At 37.4% G+C, this 19,920-nt stretch overlaps 1 protein-coding gene across 1 annotated transcript in view; it reads right to left on the bottom strand.

Moving 5' to 3' along the window:
- PREX2 (phosphatidylinositol-3,4,5-trisphosphate dependent Rac exchange factor 2) overlaps positions 1-19,920 on the bottom strand; it is a 172,743-nt gene that overhangs the window by 112,571 nt on the left and 40,252 nt on the right. The window contains exons 2-6 of the mRNA XM_035563072.2: positions 12,915-12,986; positions 12,718-12,840; positions 11,583-11,687; positions 8,551-8,652; positions 6,644-6,805 (exon numbers count right to left, since the gene is read on the bottom strand). Coding sequence (XP_035418965.1) covers positions 6,644-6,805; positions 8,551-8,652; positions 11,583-11,687; positions 12,718-12,840; positions 12,915-12,986 — 564 coding nt within the window. The remainder of the gene's footprint in view (positions 1-6,643; positions 6,806-8,550; positions 8,653-11,582; positions 11,688-12,717; positions 12,841-12,914; positions 12,987-19,920) is intronic.

Here is a 19,920-nt window from a genome sequence, read left to right as displayed (position 1 = left end):
CACAGTCCTGAATATTGAGCAATAGCTCACTCTGCTCTAAGGAGAAAGCGGGCTATTTACAGAGATGATAAGAGAGATTGCACAACTATAACAGTGGAACGTAATTCGGGTCTCTAAATCAAGCAACTTCAGTATCAGTGCTAACTAACCATTCTTGTTTCCATTTAGGATCAAATGAGGCAAAAATGAATGTCATCTATAGCCACTAGACCATATCTCCCTTCCTAAGACAGAATAAACACCGGAAGCTGGCATATTAATTTACAGTTTTATTTGAAACCAAACACCGAAACACCTTAGCACACACAGTAATATAAATTAACCATAAATTAGAACTGAACTTAATTCTTGCTGACAACTACAGAAAAACAAGTTGTTTCGTTCCATTACATTTCATAGCTTTTGTACATTAAAAAGAGTAATCAATGTTATGCTACTTTTAAAATTTGTTGGCATTTATTTTTAAAAGGCTGTATTTTTAAAAGGTTTTATTTGTTTCCTTGTTTTTACAGAAAAAATCAGCTTTGCTGGAAAATTATAATTTTTCTATGGACACTAAATATTTCAGCTTAAGGCTTCAAAACTGTTTCAGCAGTTTCAGTTTTCAACAAAAGGGTGTATTTTTTCATATAAAGCATTTCATGAAATCATTTCATCTCTTTTTATTGAAAAAAAAATCATTTTCACTGTAGGAAAATATAACTTTTTCCCAACAGTCCTATTGAGTTCTGCTAGTATGCCAGAATCATGTCTTAAAATACCATGTTCTATACATATGTTAAATGTATGTAATTCAGGTTACTTGAATACCTAAGATTTACCTGATTCATTATTTAAGTTCGATATTGCAATATGACAGTAAGTATTATCTGTATCACATTACTACCCTTTGCTATTGTTTTCCTCTTTGTTTTCCTCCTTTTCTAACACAAACTGCTAGATGATGAAAAAAACATTCTAGAAATACTTTTTTCCCCCCAGAGACCTCCCTTCCAAACACTCAACAATGTTAACTTCAGTTATCCTATACCTTCTGACAAGATCACAACCCATGGTGGTATGGCCACAGGCCAGTGAATTTTGTTATTGCTGTTGTATTTACTGAAGTCCAAGGGAATAAGATAACAGGACCAGAAGTCACATCTGGCTGTCCTACATAACACTGCCAGTGCCGAAAAATCTTTTCTTCTGCTCCCCCCACCATGCCTTATGTATTTAACACTGTGAGGGTCAGCCTGCTCCTACAGTTTGGATGGGCATGGAGCTGAAAGGGACAAAAGAGGAAGGGTGTATTATATGGAAGTACTGCTGTCCCTACACCTGGGGTAAGCACTCCACTGCATCCCCAAGGGGTAAAAAACAGCCCAAAGAAGGATAAAGCAGACAGGACAAAGGACCACCATATCCCATACAGTTCAAAGGAGGAATGAAAACTGTAAGAACTTTTTCATGAAGGATGTATCCACACTTTGAACGTGGGTTTACAGCAGGAACGCCCAAGCTACAGTTTATACCCAGAGCATTAGGATAACTCATTAATCCAGCAGCACAAAGAATTTCTCATGGGGAAGGCTTCAATAACGAATGAGAGGATACTCTTGTCCCAAAAGCAGGAGAGGCTACTGGCTCCACAGCTAAAAATTAACTACAATACCTACAAGCAATATTTTAGAACAAATATTATCAAAACCTTCTGAGACAAACAAGTTTTCATTAAATGCTTAAACTCAAACTATCAAGGAAATCTCAAATGTAAGCAATTTGTATCTGAAATGCAATTCGCCTTTTTAAAGTTTTCATGAATACACACATTTATACTCATTGCTTGCACGTGAAGATCATATAGTTGCTTAACCTAAATGTAAAAGTCAGTGCTACCAGGCTACAACTCATGTTTCTATACATTTAAAGTACCTGCAATTACAGCTGATGGGATATTTTCAGTGAAGCCAGAATTTTTGTAATATATTGATTTAAAAAATCAACAATAATCAATAATTCTATTATTGTAGAAACAAACCTGTTCTAAAAATGTTCCAACAAAACATATGGATTCAGTTGAAAAAAAAAGAAAAAAAAAGACCTGAAAAGCAGACTTCTACCATGAATCTAGACTTGTTTGTCCTCCATCTTTCCTACTGAGTTACTGAAGACTCTAAATGTCTAACTTTAGAGCAGTCCTTATCACAAAATAAATACATTTAAAATGCACTGGGGGGAGAAAACAATATCCCCTTCATCCTTAAGTCATTAAATACCCATCTTAGACAGCAAAAAACGTTCTTTATTACCATGCAGTCAAAAGCAGTTATTTGTTCATTTCAGTTGTTAGAAAAACTACTTTTCCACATATTTTTGGCAAATTTCAGTCAAACATGGAGGTCTGAGTGTACTGATTCAGTGGCCACTGCTCTAACGGTGATAAAAGTCAGAAATTGCAGATATTAACTTACTTTTCAGTACCTTCATGTGTGTGTGAGACATAGAAATAAACAGGGGAAAGGGCTAAAAATTCTGGATTTTAAAACAGAAATCTCTATTAAAATACCATTTGATGATATGGTGGAATAGAAAGAGATGGAATACTCGATGCTACAGTTACTAAGTTGGCCTGTGACTCAAACTGGGTTGTTCTGTTTTCAGCTTACAACAAATGCAATAATTTTATTTTTTCTTCTCTCACTGAAACATCCACGCAAATTTTACTGACAGGCTCCTTCAGCTGCTGAGCCATTCTCCAGCTGAGACAGCCACCTACACAAGTTCTGAATTCAGGCCAATAAATTTAACCACTTAGGAAATTAAATAAGAAAGTCATTATACTCAAAATTTTCCTTCTTGAAGCAGATGTTCCATTTTTCCATGAATCTGTATTTTTATCATAACAAATGCAAGCTTCATTTTATGACACTTATGTATAGGAATTCAAGTCATGCTTTGATCAGATTCTAAAAATAGTCTTTTCTTTTTCCCCCTTTCCTCCTTCTAGTTGGGGCCAAGCAATGTGCTAAGCATTTCCTTCTGGAAGGAAATCTCCAACAAGTTTGTCTCTTTATTTTTAGGCTATGCAGAAAACCAGATGTTTATTTAATTAAATCCACTCTCATGCATCGCATTCAGAGATTTTTTGTAGTTGTTGTTGGGATTCATTCAAAATATTGTTAGCTCTCACAAATGCTCTGGAATTCTTACCATTTCAAAGATGCGTATATTAAGATCAGGGCAATTTTGCCAGATTGGGTACCCTGTGGTTGCCATATGATAACATCAAACCTGATCAGCTCAGCTATAATAAACACCACATAACTCTACTGAAAACAGACTATTTTAAGACAATGGCACTATTTCAGAGTTCAAGCACAAGTGAAATCCTAAAATTAAATCTAGGGAAAAAAATCAATGTTGGAAGAAAATTACTATGTTATGGTTCACAGAACACATTCAGAGCAGAGAGAGAATAAGTCTATGTCTTGCATGCTTCTGTCCATATTGCTTCCTTTGCCCGTTAATATATCTTCAACAGCATACATATTTACTAGTGGATGTCTTCTTAAGGAGTCAGAAGAAGCTTAATGCGGGGAAGTGGACTCCCTTTTCAGGGTTAGAACTTTGAGAACAGTCAGTTCTTAACCAAGTTACATGACTAATAATCCACTGAGTTAATCATACTGTAACTTTATACTTGAGTGTGTTCATTAAGATGTATTTGACATATGTATAAAACTCAAGGCACTGAAAGCAAGTAGAAAAATTTAATCACTGCAGCACTGCAGAAGACTTAATTGAAAATCTGAAAATAACAGAAGGAATAAAACCTGTGATAGGCAATAAGGATTATTTAACAAGCTTCCCTTGCCTTAAAATATTAGTAACATAAGGATTTAACTTGCTATTGCTTCTTCCATGAAGGTGTTGCACAAGCAAAAACATGCATTTTAATGTTTACATGCCCTAATCTTTCCAAGATATAGCTGATGACCGCAAGTTCAAGGTAATTATAAAAAAGAAACTTATTTTTACATAGTCTAAACAATCAGCTGTTAAGATATTTGCTTCTTTTGGAAGGTGTTAGGTCAAGTAGACTTCTCAATGATAACATTTAAAGCTTTATTTTATCCAAGTTCTTTCTTTTTAAAAATTCTGCAAACAATATCCTGGCATGACTACACACTCTATGTCATTTATTATTTGTCTTTAATGGCTTGTTTTGAGACTGAGGGTTATAACTAAAGGCAGAAAGGTTTGCCTGAATACAGACCAGCAATTATAGAGTTTTTGTACTTGCTAAGATTCCTTATCTTGAGGCACAGTGAATTTTCATGGAATGTACTGTATTGACAGTCCTAGAACAAGACTACCATGCTCTGAGTTCTGGCATAAGCAGATTTCTCTGCTCTAAATTATACCTACCCCAATTACAGAAATGGAAGTGCAGTTCTTGAAAATGTTGTCACACAGCAAAAGGAAAAATACTGTAAGTATTTCATAAGATGGATAAGACGTATTTCAAATCCTACAGTGTACTATAGAAGCACAAAAAAATTTGATTAAAGTAAAATTAGTTATTTAATCCATATTTAGAATGAATCAGATCTTCCCATACTACTCAATTAACAATAAATGAAAGGTTTGTTTCACAGATCATCAGATTACACATGCAGCAGATAGGAAAGCATCATGGACAGTATTTAGGGAGTTCTTTGTTCACAGTAAATTTTGTTCTCCTTTCAGATAGTGGCTTTTCATTGAACCCTTCTGGAAGGCAGGGGGAGACTGAATCCTCTGCTGGAGAAGCAGAGGGCAACCTTATGCAGAGTAAGTTCAAGAAGCTGCACGTGTAAGTGGGTGTATAATGTAAAATTGGGAACCTAGAGCACAAGGATAGAGTAGAGAGAAACAGAGAGGAAGTTTCTGGGGGGAAACAGAAGGTCCTGCATAAAGTTTCCTGCCACTGAGAAAACACTGTATAGCATCATAGACTCACAAGCTTAGCAACAGCAGGGAGGGAACAGAGATACGTATAAACTATTTTTTCTCTCTGCTGTATCTGTTATTATGAATGCTTAAATGACAGTTGACTATTCTTGCCTATATTCTATTTTCTGTTGTTATACTTCCTGTGGAACTCAGTCAGTTGAAGTTCAGGCAGGTCCATCTCAAAGCCTCCTCTGATTCAGGGTCCCACCAGTGTCACTAACCCTTTCTTTCCTCTGCACTGTATGAAGCCATTTCCCACTACATAGCCAAAAAATCAGATCTCAGTCTATCAGACTAGCATGCAGAAAAAATAACAATAATTTTTTCTTTCTATCTTTTCCAGCCAGCAAACCTTCAGAAAAGCAAAGAGTCGTTGCCTATACACATCAGAAGTAGCACAGGATTGGAGGGGAGAGCTTCAGAGATTGCGTTAGTCCTCACTTTACAAAGAGCATGTGATCCTCTCACTACAGTTTGACAGCCTTCAGACTGGTCACCAGTCTTGTAGACAGCAGTCAAGTTGTTAAAGCTTGGCAGGTAGCCAGTGTGGGTGATTAACTGAAGGTCGATTATCAGACTGGACAGAGATACAGAGGCATTAGGAGATGGAGTTACTCACTGAACCAAATGTAGATGCCAGTCAATGAGGTTCTCTCATTATCAGTGGAGAGAAGCAGGGACATCCAGGATGAAACTCATCTCAGCCTAAGTACAGCTCAAAAGTATGTCAGGTAGATCTTATCACCAAATAGCCTGTTTCTCTCTATTGTTTGAAAAGGACTCAAATTCAGGCAAGATAAAACTCACCCCTGGTGTTTGGTACTACTAAGATAAAATCCCTTCCCCTATTTCTTAAGCAGCTCTCCTAGAAAGAGGAGTAGAACAGTAGTACATAGTACGGTTTTCAGAAAAGCAAAGAACTACTTCCATGTTGAAATTAGTCTTAAAAAACCCTGTGTATAATATTCAAAAATGACTTTTAAAAAATGTTAACACTGCTTGCTTTACATTTGTTTTACTGGGACTTCACTTGTGTTTACCTCCTACCTCTATCTGTGCAGCTCAGACATTTGGATACAAAACACCCAGAGCAACTTGAAGAAATACCTGTATCTGTACCTATACTTCTTTATAAAATAATCATAGCACTCAATATAATGCAAAAGGAAGGTTTTGGCAACACAACTACTTGATCATGTTGCTATTTAGGGGAAATGTTGGATCTTCTTTTTACTATTAATATGTCTAACTCAGGAGCAGACTTACTGTCTCTTCGCAAAAATAAAATATTAAAGTCATAATATTTGCTAATCATTTAAAAATAAACAAAACCAAACAAAACAAGACCTCTTACATAGAGTCTGCTTAACACATTTATGTTACCTTAGCTCAGCTATGGAGACTAGCTACAAGCTGACAGGGTCTATGTACAAGCTGACAAAAAATAGGGATTCTTAGAGCATGATCAACAATCAAAATATTTTTCATATATTACAGATACTACAGATATATATTTCATATATTACAGATACTAAATAAAAGCTGTGATTTCACAGAAGAGGGGATTTCACAGTACCTCAGGATCACAAAAACAGTGCAATACAGGCTTCTTGAAAATTGTTACTCCCTCCTCCTTCATACAAAGCAACACATCTTGTGACATTACCTCCCATCCTTCAACATGAGACTGCCATTCTTCCAGAAACTCTAATTTTTCCATTTGTCTCTTGGCCTCATTTATGTTGGAACAGACAGCTTTCATGGCCTGGAGGGCTTCCATTAGTGCTGCGTAGTCACTGTGCTTCCTTGGAGTCCGCTTCAGTAACTCCTATTTAGACATTAAAAGAAAAAACAACTTGTCTTTGATCTCTAAATGAATATTACAAGAGGCTTAAATTGACTAGAATACAAAATCAAAACATGGACAGACTTCTCTTTTACTATGTGGAAAAGTAAATAAACCCTCTAGTGTTGTGTTCTAGTAGGACACTAAAACTCAGAGAAATAAATTGCTATTAATAAAAATTATCACTACATAGGAAAAAGTTGGCATTTCTGCTACTTTTCTTTCCCCAATTCATATTCGCCTTTATTGTTTCTAATACTCCATGGGATGGAATTGTTCAACAACAAAGATAACAACTCTGTTTTAAAATGTTAGTTTACTGACGTCAAAATCAACACGTGCCTTTCCTGCAACCTAGGACAAAAAAAAAAAAAAAAAAAGTTTCTTTAGCCCCAGTCTATTGTTTAATCTATTGCAATACACCAGAGAAGTGAACAATAGCTTAGGTGACTCACTGATTTTGGATGGTTATTGGTAATGGCAGCGATACCAAAAACCAAAAGCGGAGTTACCAGTATTCATTGGAGATTTCCCATCTCAAACTACCAACTTCACTTTTACAGCTGGACTGACTAAGTGCAGCCTTCAGTGCATATCCTGATGGAGGCTTGGGTACATTCTTTCTGGAGGCTTAGCAAGAAGTCTTAACCCTGCTGCCACTACACCCTGTATTGAATTTTTTTGTACATAAATATCTTCATTTCAATGTGTCCCTAGTGTAATTCATTAGTCAATTTCCCCTGCTTTGTCTGTACTCCATTCAAAAATAGAATATTAAAAAAAAAAAATTAATTCACCAAGTGAACTGTAAAACCACAGGTACCTGGGATGATTCAAACCTCATAGTAACTGTATCCTGTAACTTGTTTTTAAAAAAAAAAATCTTTATTTTAACACGTTTACTTTTATGTTTTTATGTCAGTGCAATGAAATGCATATGCCTCATAACTGGCAATGTTTCAAATCTAAACTCACGCATGCATTGTGAAAAATACAGTCTAACAATCATATTTCAAGTAGCTTCTAAAGCAGAGTGTACTCTTGCTTTTCTCTCTGTTTGAAACAATAAACAAGATTAAACTCAAATTTGTTACGCATAAATGTATTTTAAATATTTACTTTCCTGATTATTATATTATTTTATTTACTAACATTAGAAATTAGAAAATTTCAGTAACTTGGAGATTTGAATATGTAATGCTTTTTAGTACATTTAACACGTTACATTATTTTAAGCCATAACAGTAAGATAAGCATAAACATGCAAACATGCATAAAACCACATACAGCATCTTACCGTTACTCTGAAGTGTTTCTTTAAAAACATCTTCATAAATATTTTCATTTACACTTTGCTGATGGCAGATTAGATTCAGCAAAGCATGTTGGCAACAAGCTCTGCTATCCCAAGCCTTTTAAGCAAGGACATTTTCAAACCTAGTCTCATTAAACTCACTTAAATGGTTCACTTCGATTCAACAATCAGGAGGCAACCTCACCACTAGATACAGAAGGGAGCTAATAATCTTAATTGAGCCAGACTTCTCAGTCCTTTTAATACTGATGTCAGAAGAGTTGCCACTACCTTTAATGAGAGCAAGTCTGGGTCCAGTATCTTATAGAGATTATTCACTGCATAGGGAGATAGTTCCAGCTGTTCTGAAATATTCTTAGTAACCAGTTTAATATAGAGATTATGAAATCCTGGATAAAAAACTCTTACGTACCTTCAAAAGAAGAGGATACTTGCATATTCTTTGTATTGGCGTTACTAGATACCCCTCCAATGGCACATCTGTGTTCTTACGTCCTCCAAGGAGCATGCAATTCTAGAGTGCAAAAGTTCAACAAATTATTAAAAAATCCTGAGAAAATTACACTTTCTCAAATCATGAGTTATGCAAGAGTTCAAGAGAGGAGTCTGTTACTGGTTTTAATCTCCATTAGATACCAAATTTCCATAACATAAGCAGTTGCCATTGAAAATTACCAGAAATAAAGATAAGGGCATACGCACACAGCAAAAATGGCTAACCCATGTATGGATTACATGCATCTGTGTTAACTATGTGATGACGGAGGTTTGCAAGACTCTCACAAGAACAGACTTGAACTACATGCACAGACAGGTACATTGACTATCATCCATGACAAGAAAACTGCAACGATATTACGCATGCATCATGATGCAGGTACTCCTTCTCCATCCAATCCAACTAACAGTTGCCTTTTATTTAAATGCTGACAATAAAAGGCAATAAATGAAATGCTAAAAATACACTTTCACACTTCAATAACAACAACATCAAAGAACTCAGAGTGATCATTACATATGTTGTTTGAGATAGAAAGTGGTATTAAAAAATGGTTTGACCTTGGTTTCAACAAGGTCATCTGAATACAATAAAGGTCTTCTGTTTACATGCTTCTATATTTAAACATGATGTGCAATGAATAAAATATACTTAGTCATGGACTAAAGAATATGTGAGTTTAGACAAGACTTCCAACCATCAAAGCAAGTAATACATTAAATACTGGGTGGAAGCATCCATGAAAAAGCAGCTGAGAGAGAGAGAGAAAAGAATAAGGGCTATTTGAGATAACCAAGTATGCAAGGGACATCACAGCAAATATTTGGAATTGCTGGAATTAAACTTTAAGTACATAAAGACCTACGGTAATGATGGAAATTATTTTATCAAAAGATGAGAAGGAATTGTGATGCAATGGCATGAGATAAACTAAGGCTTCATAGATCAAGATATCTAAACCAAGAACAATAAACAAAAGTATTTTAACACAGACAGATGGTATCTTGACACGGGCCACAAATCTGGATGCAGACATGTTGCTGATGGAACAGAGGCTACAAAAGTGCCTGGCCACTCTGCTCAGTGCCTAACGCACAATGCACATGCACAATACACAGTGCTGCTGTGGAAGTCTGTACTCTCACCTTTAAGTGTCTGCTCTGTATTCCTGGTCAATCACCTTCCGTCCTATCCTAAAGGATCCTTTATCCTAAAGCATCTCATTTAACCCGTCAATCAAAAGCTTTACTAAAAATGACTGACTAACTTGAACAAGATAATGGCAATGTGGGCTACAGGTTCATGTAATATTTCTCTTTATACTTAAAGGCTAGAAAGTCTGCTTTCAACTCCCAGCTATTTACAGATAACCACATCTCTAATAACCTCGACTGTTCTGTCTGGCTAGAAGGCTTCAATTTTGCTTTCAAATTGAACAGTCAACCTAGAGAACCTCCTGTTCATTCTCTAGGTTAGACTGCTGCCACTTATTCTACAGACACATCCCGAATTTATGAGGAACACAAAGCTGATATGGAAGCCCTATACCTGCTCCTGGGAATACATGACACCAACATATCATGAACTGCCACAGCTGCATAATTGGGTTCCTTTATCACAAAACAAGCTCTTTGCAATCTTTCTCCAGAATATTTTGCTCTTGTCTCTGCAGTCAGCATTCACTCCATCCTCTTAAGTTCAGCCGTACTGCTCCCCAAGCTCCCAAAATAAGAACAATGTGTGTGCCCATCCTCAAGTCTGGGGCAAGTTGAGGGATACTGTGTCAACTGCTGAGGAAAGAACAACTTTGAAGCTGTTTTTCACTATGAATGGAACACTGCTGAACAAGAGACAGTAAAGAAAGGCAGATGGAGTTTCATGTCACCCAGTACAACCCTACAATGAGGAAATTCCCACACTGCTGTTAATTTGCCTGCAAGTTAATGGAGATAGGGAGTCAGAACCAGTATCTTTCCAAAATTTAGTAAGCTGCACTAGGACAATTTCACCAAGAACTATGTCAACAGCAGCAGTGAAAGCCTACTGCACACTAAAAACTAATAAATTAATAAATAAAGTTTGTGATGTTTTAAACCATATTTGTGATGTTTTGCTGATAGTGACATTTGCTTAAGTTCACTCTTAGTCCCAAAATGCAATAATCAGATCTGATCACTCTGGACTTCAGTATCGTATCTGAGGGCACCTGCTCAAGTGTGTAAGTTCCAATAGAGAAGGCCATGCACTTCAAAGCTGACCTTGTTATCACAGGATGTCACGAAGGAAAACACAAAAATCATTCCATACTGAAATCTTCTTTTAACAAATCATGTCAGCTATTAGGAAACTCAGTATTTACATGCAAACTGTTTTTGCTTTAGAAAAACAATGAGGACCCTCATGCTCAATATTTTAAAACCCCTCCTTAATTGTCTTGTAAAGCAAAAGACTAATTGTGTAGCTGTTTTATTTGACCTCTGATTAAGCCCGTGTCTAAGATCAGGATGGCTACTCTACGATCCATAACAAACCATTTTTCTGTTTGGCACAGCCTTCGCTACAGTACCAGAATGTGTACCATATCTTCAGAAGCTCTGCCTAAACTTTCAGATTCCTTTCTCTAATTTCATTCCCTACCACTCCTAACAAATCTTATTCTATTCTTTTTTCTTCCTACAGACACAGCTGGATTTACACCCTTATTTCTTGGCCAGAAAGATCTAGGCATAATGCCTAATGCTGTGATAATGCATGGGTCCAAGGGCAGCAGTGAAAATTCGATGTACATAACCCTTCCTCTGAAAACGTCACCCCCAGCTGAAACGCCCACTGCCCACTACAAGCAGGTGTGCTCATTGTTGTTACATGGTGGAGACAACAGTGCTAACCATTCACTGCCCAGTCAAAAAATACCAAGTTAGAACACCAATTCAAAGTTTATTTACCAGAAGAAATGTCCGCACTGTTCTTATTTTGTTAAGGTCAAGCAGAACTTTCTGTGCCTTCTCGTGGTTACTGCAGTATTCATCATAGATACGAAATTTCTCTTTCTGCAGAAACAAAGAAATAGATTGTTCTTCAGTTGCCATTTGGATTTTTTTTAATTAAAAAAAAAAAAAACATGGAAAGCACACTTTTGAAAGTTGAACAGCTAACATAGTCTTCATTTTGGAAGGCCAGCTATTCCTCCTACATCTATTATTTGAACTCCAGCCTTTCTTCTACTTTTTATTTCTGTTTTTAATTAGAATTATGAAGTAGAACAGTCTGGAAGCATCGCTTGAGAATTTTCTGAAAAATTTCAGAGGTTGGAATATCACCAAAACATGGGATGAAAAAAAATAAAAAGGGAAGAAAACATACAATTAGTATCTTATTTGCTGACTCAGCAGCACTCCTGCAGGCCACCATCAGATACCAGTGGCCCAGTACAGGGTCCCTTCCTCTCCCACAGCCCCACATGCCAGCAGCACCCCAGCTACCACTCAGCTCTCAGGTGGCTTCTCATCCAGCAGGCCCCAGCAAGTGCAAGACCTTTGTCATTCCTTTTGCTGTTCAAAAGCAGTCATAGGAAATGTTCAAGTTTCTGGCAGGCAAAACATTTAAGGCCATGCTTAGTTTTAAGAAAATACTTTCGACTCGTTGGCTGCAAGGGTCCTAAAGATGGGTTTATGTGAAGCCTCTGCCACGATACAAACTTACACGTTTGTTTGAAGGAAAATGTTATCACCAGCAGGTTTAACTTCTGTTGCATTTAAAAGAAAAGAAGTCAGTATTTTGTGAAAAAGCATCCCAATTCATAGCTACATGACATTAGAGGCTACTTTGTTGAATATAAAAAGGAAGAAACAGCAAAAGCTTGCCCATTTTACATGTTCTTTCTTAATTTCTGCACCCCCCCCCTTTTTTTGGCAATGACAGTAACCAAGAGATGACCTCAAAGTACTCTACATTATGCAATCAAGTCGTATTTTGTCCTCATGTCTACGTACCCTCATCATAATGACAGTAATTAATAAAGACAATCAGAAAAGGAAAAAAAAAAAAAGTGAAATAAGGCTGTAAGAGAAGACAGCATACATAATGAAGAAAGCAAGTTCCAACTTCATGCTGCGCACTCGGTTCTGGCTGCAAGCACTCCTCCACGAGGGACAGGAAGTTTTTGTGAACTGCAAGAATATCTTCAATATTTGAAAACAACATCTGCAAAAGAATAAAACATAGATAAATAAAACAACAGATACAAAATAAAACACATATGTAATTAGGAGACTAACCTTAACTGTCTCTTCTGTGACATTTTTATCCACTTTGGCTGTAGCACATTGGATCATTCGGTGAAGGAAAGCCTGCATGAAACAAGACAAATAGGGGAACAGTTATTTCAGGAATACTTGAATAACTTTTGGCATTTTATGCTTATAACTTGTTTCCCAAAACAACTCGTTTCTTATGCTTTGGATACAGAGTCACATTAGAATATTATTCTGTGTTTAAACTAAGTATTTTATTTATAAAGCGTTTAGGAGCTCTGTTATCCCAACACGATAAAAAAAGCCTATCTACATAAAGTACAGAAAGAGTTAAACAGTGAAATCTTGATGAAGCTGAGAAACTGAATGTTCTCTCAAATACAGCTTCCACCCTGCACTCATATTACAATCAAGCAAGAGCAAAATGAGTCACTTTCAAAATCTAGTCCTAGCACTTTACAAATTTACTATAAGAAAAGCCAAAATGAGCCCCTAATTTCTAAATTAGAATTAGTCTGGAGACACTATTATGAAGTGCAACTTTTACCATAGTAACCACAAGTAAGGTTTCTGATGTATTAATAATCAAATCTATTGTAAAGTAAATTGGTTTAAACAACACAGTCAGCTGCACCTGGTTTTGCTTAATGACAGTGTTCACTCTCCCCTCCTCAGGAAAAGCACCCTTGGGGATCAAATAAGAAGTAAGTGATATCACTAATGAAATTTAAAAAAATAGTAAGTTCTGTCATATTTCACATTCAAGAACTGGAAACAAAAAAAGATGTACAGTAAGTCATTCCCAAAAGAAATAAATCACATTCCAGGTCCAAAGGCTATCAATAATTTTTATGAATTCATTCCATTGCAAAGACTTAGACACATTCTGAAAACATCTGCATACTGCAGACTAAAATCTTACACTGATAATCCTTCATACAGGCACACATATTCTTCAGTCATTAAAAACAGGCACCTCCAGAGCACAAATGTCATGTCTTTCACAACTGTTTAGCTCCAAGTCACTGTGCATTGTACACTGTACACGAACTCATCTAAATTCTGGCGTGGTGCAAATTCCATAAAAGAGGTAATAAATAACCCCTGTGTGGAAGGATAGCCGTCACAGCATGCCTTTTTTTCTCTCTGCTGGGACTTAAATATTTTCATTCCCAAGCAGGGATCCTTTCTCTGCTGAAGAGGACTATGTAACTGGGAACATTTTTATTACTGACGAAACAAATCTAGTTATCCAAGACATAAACAGAATTAAGTTTGGATTATTGCCAGTATATTGCATGTTTCATATCACTTTCTACGGTGATGTAGACCTTCAGCTTTATTAAATCCCTCTTTTTCCTGACTATTTGTGCTTTCTTTTTAGCATTTTATTGATATTAAAAAAGGCCATTAATTCATTTGTTAACTGTTGGTGGACAACAGCCCTTTATATCCTTCCTTGCTATGAATATCCACAGGGGTTATGGCAAATTTGTTGTGTGTACTGCCTGTACAGTGCATAAACAATCCCACACATAGTGAACGCCTGTTAAGCTCTATGACTTGAAATTCATTTCTGAAAGCTCTGACTAAACCAGCGCACGGTTTTAAATATACTTCCACACTGAAAAGGAAAAAAAAAAGTCACGAGAACTACCTCTAAAAATCACATCTACTATTACTATCTGCTATTACTATCTCTCTGCTTGCATTATTTCCCCATAGACCAAACATGCTGCTCATTAGCATTTATGTTATCCCAAAAGATCTTCATTTCCCGTAACCCTGAAGAAGGTGAATACTCAGCTGGCTGAAAAAGGTGAAACAGAAAACGAGCTGGGAGCTGGGGCATTAGTTATTCTTGAGTGATTCAAGATACTTGCTGAGAGACATGAGGTCAACAAGAGTATACATCAACTGCAATAAACAGATTCCTCACTCGTCCAAGCAGAACTGTCCCAGACCTCTCATCTGCAGAGGTTATCAGAAACTGCATCCAGGAAAATCCAAGCTCTCGCACAACCCAGCCACAGGTCACTAAGGCAGGCAGGGCTAGGGTGACTTCAGCCCTTTCCAGCAACTTGGCACACGCTGACATGTTATGTGGCTGTCCTCATATGGCAGGGGTAGTGTAGCCACAACGCTAGTTTTTCCTAAAGATTTGCCAGCTCTTGTTCCCATCAATGCATATTTGCTTCTTGAAAAAGTTTTAACACTATGTCCCACAATGCACTGAATCTCTCTAAGCACTTACATGAAAGTAGTAGGAAACCACACATATCTCAAAGCTATGTGAATTACTGCACCTTTCCCAGAAGAGTGGTTAGAGAGAATTCAGGGCAGTCCAAGTAGGAGACATCCATCCATCCATCCACACATCGGTCATTAACCGTAATGCAAAGCCTTGTTGGAACCTCTGGCTTTGCCCCATGTTTCCTTGATGCCAAATGCCCTTACCAACCCTCTGCCTGTAATGCCACTCACCACTGACACTAAAACCTCTGCTCTGTGATTCTGCTAGGGAGCACAGACAGCTCTCATCAGGCAGGAGGATGGGGAAGTAATTGCTTTTGTTACAGTATAAAATAACCTTAAGCCCGCTGTGTCAGTAGAAGTTAGTCAGTCCACTGTGACCACGGAAAAATAAGTGCCTCTGAACTTGCATGAACACACAGTGGGTCTGAGAGAGAAATGACTATTCAAAAGACTCCAGCATTATTTGAACATGAAGTGAGGACAGCCAGGAACAGTTCTTCGAGATCAGTAAACAAATAAAAATCAGGCCATTTGCAGACACAGCTTAAAGGAGGAATCCGGCATAGAAATAACAGACATGAAAAGAAAAATATACAGTGATGCACAGAAACTACTAAGGAGTTGACAGCTGCTGAGCTAACAGAAAAAGAAATAAAATTATAGAAGATTTTGAAGATATCCTACATAACGCATTAGCAACCACTGGAAAAGCACAGGTAAAAAAATAAAGCAGAGTAAAATGGAGATCTCACCCAATTTATGACTCACTAAAGAATCAAGCACATAAGAAAAAAAGTCAGAAACTCCTGTGAGACAGCATTAAAGATCTGCTATAACTCAGTATCTGCCGCTCAACGTCTGGACTCATTACTGAGCACCACATTACATGAAGGAGCAAAGCATTACAAATTGCGAGGACACAGCTAAATAGCTCCTGGACTGACCCAACAACTGTAGCAACTGCAATACTTGATCCCTACGCTTATAAAAAAAAATCATCTCAAACAATGCAGTTTCATTTATCATGCACACGTCAGTAAATCATGACTCATCTTTGTTTCCTGGAGTATGCTGCACAGCTTGCTGAGCTTACTTCAACACTCGTCAACATTAGTGTAGGTCTCAGCCCAACACCAAGCAGAGAGAATAACACATTAGTGCACATAAAGACTGAAAACCCAAATTCAAAGAACTAGAAAAGAATTTCTTCGTTGTACCAAACAACCATTGATGTGTTTGCCTGTCTGTTGATCTGCTGCCATTTTGTGAAGCGTGTCTCATACACAACGCACAATGAGTTCCTGTTACAGGGATTTCACTTCTAGTCCTATCAAAATAAGAGTAGGGTGGTTGTTTTTTGTTCATTTTTTTCCCCTCCATAGTAGCTCTGTGTGTTGTTGAAAAAAATGAAAAGCACCACTGCTACGGCTTGCGCAAGAAGCTGCCAACAGCACAAATGACTTCCCTGACATCTGGAATGAAATCAGGGAAGACAAAGAAGTCTGCTTGCAGAAGATTCCCAGGGCATGAAGAGGTTTTGCCTTCCTGACAGATAAGAAATTAAGTCCTGAAATTAAGTCAGAGCACCTGGATCACAAAATATAAAACTATTTTTCTAAGAGCAATCATTCTTCTTTTGTCAGGCTAAGAATAAATATTATTTTCCACTTGGAGGAAGAATTAAAGAAAAAGTCACTTTTCCTTCAAACTGTTTTTAATATTGTTACAATTCCTAAATTTATATTGTCATAAGAAAAACAAGGCAGACAGCAAAAATATACAAATATTTTCAGTAAGGTCACTTCCTGTATATTTTTACTTTAGGAAAACCAGCCCAACTGAAGCACCCGATCTACTGCATCGAAGTCTGCTGAATAAAGCTAGCAAGATGTTTTGTACACTAAAGCTGAATAAAACTTTATTTTTCAGACTGTCAAAAAAGAAGCCCTAAAAGCAAGCCACAACAAGGAAACTGTTCATATATTACAATTTACCCGTGTCTGTGATAATTGGCTTCCCATCATAAATTCAGAAACACAAGGCTGAAATATTCATGTTTTCTCTTTACGTTCCTAACATATCTATAAGCGTGCTGGATGGTGGGCAGTATTTTGCTCTTTTCACAATATTCAGAGTGATCCTAGGCACCCATACTTGGGAAGAGAAATGCACATGATTATAGCTGACTAGCCAAATGCGTTTTCATATCATGCCTCATTCAGTTCACAAACATCACAGTGGTATTTTCCCCACCAGTTCGAGCTAATTAACGCATGTCAGATTCCTGGTCCCAGAAGAACACCACGCTGGTTTTGTTGAAGCACTTTTACTTGATTTTGCCACAAAAATAAATAAGTTAATTAATTAATTAATTAAAAACAAGCAAAAAAAAAACAGTAGAGAAGACTCCAGCAGCAATAGCAGCTGTGGCAAGCGCCATGTGCATTTCCCCTCCTCTTCCCATTAACCTGTGCCAGAAACAGTGGCAACAGCTCATCAGGCTGGCTGCTGCTGCCGAACAAAAGACTCTTCTTCTCTCTCCAGTAATTCACCAGCTGAGGCACCACCTGTTTCTCCCAACTTGCCTGCAGGACTGGATGAATCACAAGCAGCGCAGGGAACATCAGCCAAGGTCAGATAAACTGTTTCTCTCTCCTGTACCTACAGCTACTTTCAAAGCTGGCTTCAGATCCTATAAAGACAGAGGAATAGATGGACCACATCTGCAATACTTTCCACTCTAGTGCTAATTGCCTTCCCACAGCTGACCAAACTATTCCCTTCCCCATTCATACAACCGAAAGGGGCATCAATCTGCCTGAAAGAGCAACCCTGGCTTGTTTCCTTAAGTAAACACGAATTCTTAGAAATATGCACATACACACACGCAAATGTGATTGCATTGAAGAAACACAGATCTTCCTAACTAGGTCATACATGATGAATATGCTGCCACATTTTGGGGTAACCTTTCTCTTTCATGTATAATTTTTGACTTTCTGCTAAAGTTGTTCTCTGTCACATCAGAAAACTTCTTCCAAGAGCAAGAAAAGCTTTCCTCACCTTGTCCTGTATCTCGATCACCTTTTCTGCATTTCCCTTGTCACTGACATTTTTCAGCTTCTTTTCACTGCCCATCTTTTTCATCCTTTCACACCCACTGAGACTCCAAACTCAGTTTCCTCCCTTGACAAGGAAATGCCCCCTCAACTGATCTCCCTCACCTTTAAAATCACCTCCCTAAGCTACGACTGTGCTTTCAATTTTGATCCCCTCCTTCCCTTCAGCTCGAGAGCAGATGAACGCACGAGATTTACAGTCCAAGTCCAGTTCTCCTCAGCCAACCCGGACATCAGATATCTCCACCCTCTTCCTTGTACTGAATCTCAACAAGATTTAGTGCAGCATTTTCCTGAACCAAATCAGAAGATATCTGCTCCCTTTTCTTCCCAGATTTCAAGAATCCCGTCTGGTATCTAATAACTTCATCTTTGGGAAGTGGTCTTCTGAGGACTAGCTATGGTCACGCTGTTCAGTACAAGTTTGTCTGATATATAATGATGGAGTTACTCACATGTTTGCAGATCAGAACATGCCTACGGGAATTGCCAGATCAGAGGCTGGACATCAGGCTGGCTCACACATGCTGCTACGAACTGAAGCCACATGTAAAAAGCTGCTAGAAGATCATCTGATTTTTTTCTTGATTAAAGCACAGCTTAACTAGAACTTTAGAGAAAGGCCATACACTGGCAGACAGGATGAATGCCCAATCTGCAAGCTGAGCATAAGGCAGAGTCTAATATTTTTGGCAAATGTTGTATGCAACGTGGGTATTTGGTAACTGGGCCTTTATCCCAGTAAAAATGCAAATAGGTTAGATTCCAGTCTTAGCATCACTGAGTTTTTGGGAGGGCAAACAGACTGTTGGTATTGCAACAGATAAATAAACAAGAGGGGTCCATATGTATAGAGACTTCACAGTTTGGCTCTGTCATTCAAATGGACCTTTGTCAAGCAGTGATGAGACATTAAGTAAGAAAAAAGAGAAGGAAAAAAAAAAAAGGAGAGGAAGTTTCCAGTGTGTTGGAGAAGTATATGATTAATCTTTATTGTATTTTGCATATTTCCTGATGCAAAAAAGATACTCTGGAATGAAAAATGTTCACGTGAGGAATTCCCTTTGATATACATAATATTGTCCTGTTGGTGGATTTTACAAAGGGACTAACATACTGCTAATCATACAACTGATCTTGTGATACTCAAGTGGGAATGGAAAAGAAATGACATCTACAAACAAGGTTTACCTCTCATAAAAGTTAGCAGTTTCCTGAATTTACAGAACACTCGGTTCTTATTGGTAAATCTCCGTGAATTCAGCTGTGTTCATTACCAGTGAATCAAAACAAAAAACTAGGAAACCCCAGAGAATTGTAGGTCTCAAAGTAACAGTACGTTCCTATTAAATTGCAATCATAATTAGAAAAGAATCTGTAAATTTTAAACCTTTATACTTCACAGATCTGTTTTCTACTCCTTTTATGCAGTCCAGTCTATCATAATCAACTAAAAAAAATGTTCATTTAATTTCTACTCCCAAAATGATGATTCTTTTAAACTTTTTTTTTTGGTAGGTGAACACCAGTTAGGAAGAGGTCAACAATTCCAAAAATATTTTGGAGACAACTTCTGAATTCTAGACATTGAATTATATTTCTTTTAGCTTAAAGCAACTCACTACTTGCAGAAATTGTAAAATGGTCAAGATGAG

Source organism: Cygnus atratus, chromosome 2 (assembly GCF_013377495.2).
Source record: "Cygnus atratus isolate AKBS03 ecotype Queensland, Australia chromosome 2, CAtr_DNAZoo_HiC_assembly, whole genome shotgun sequence".
Lineage (NCBI taxonomy): Eukaryota > Metazoa > Chordata > Aves > Anseriformes > Anatidae > Cygnus > Cygnus atratus.
Note: the sequence above shows the minus strand (reverse complement) of the source record. Positions and strands in the feature narration are given on the sequence as shown.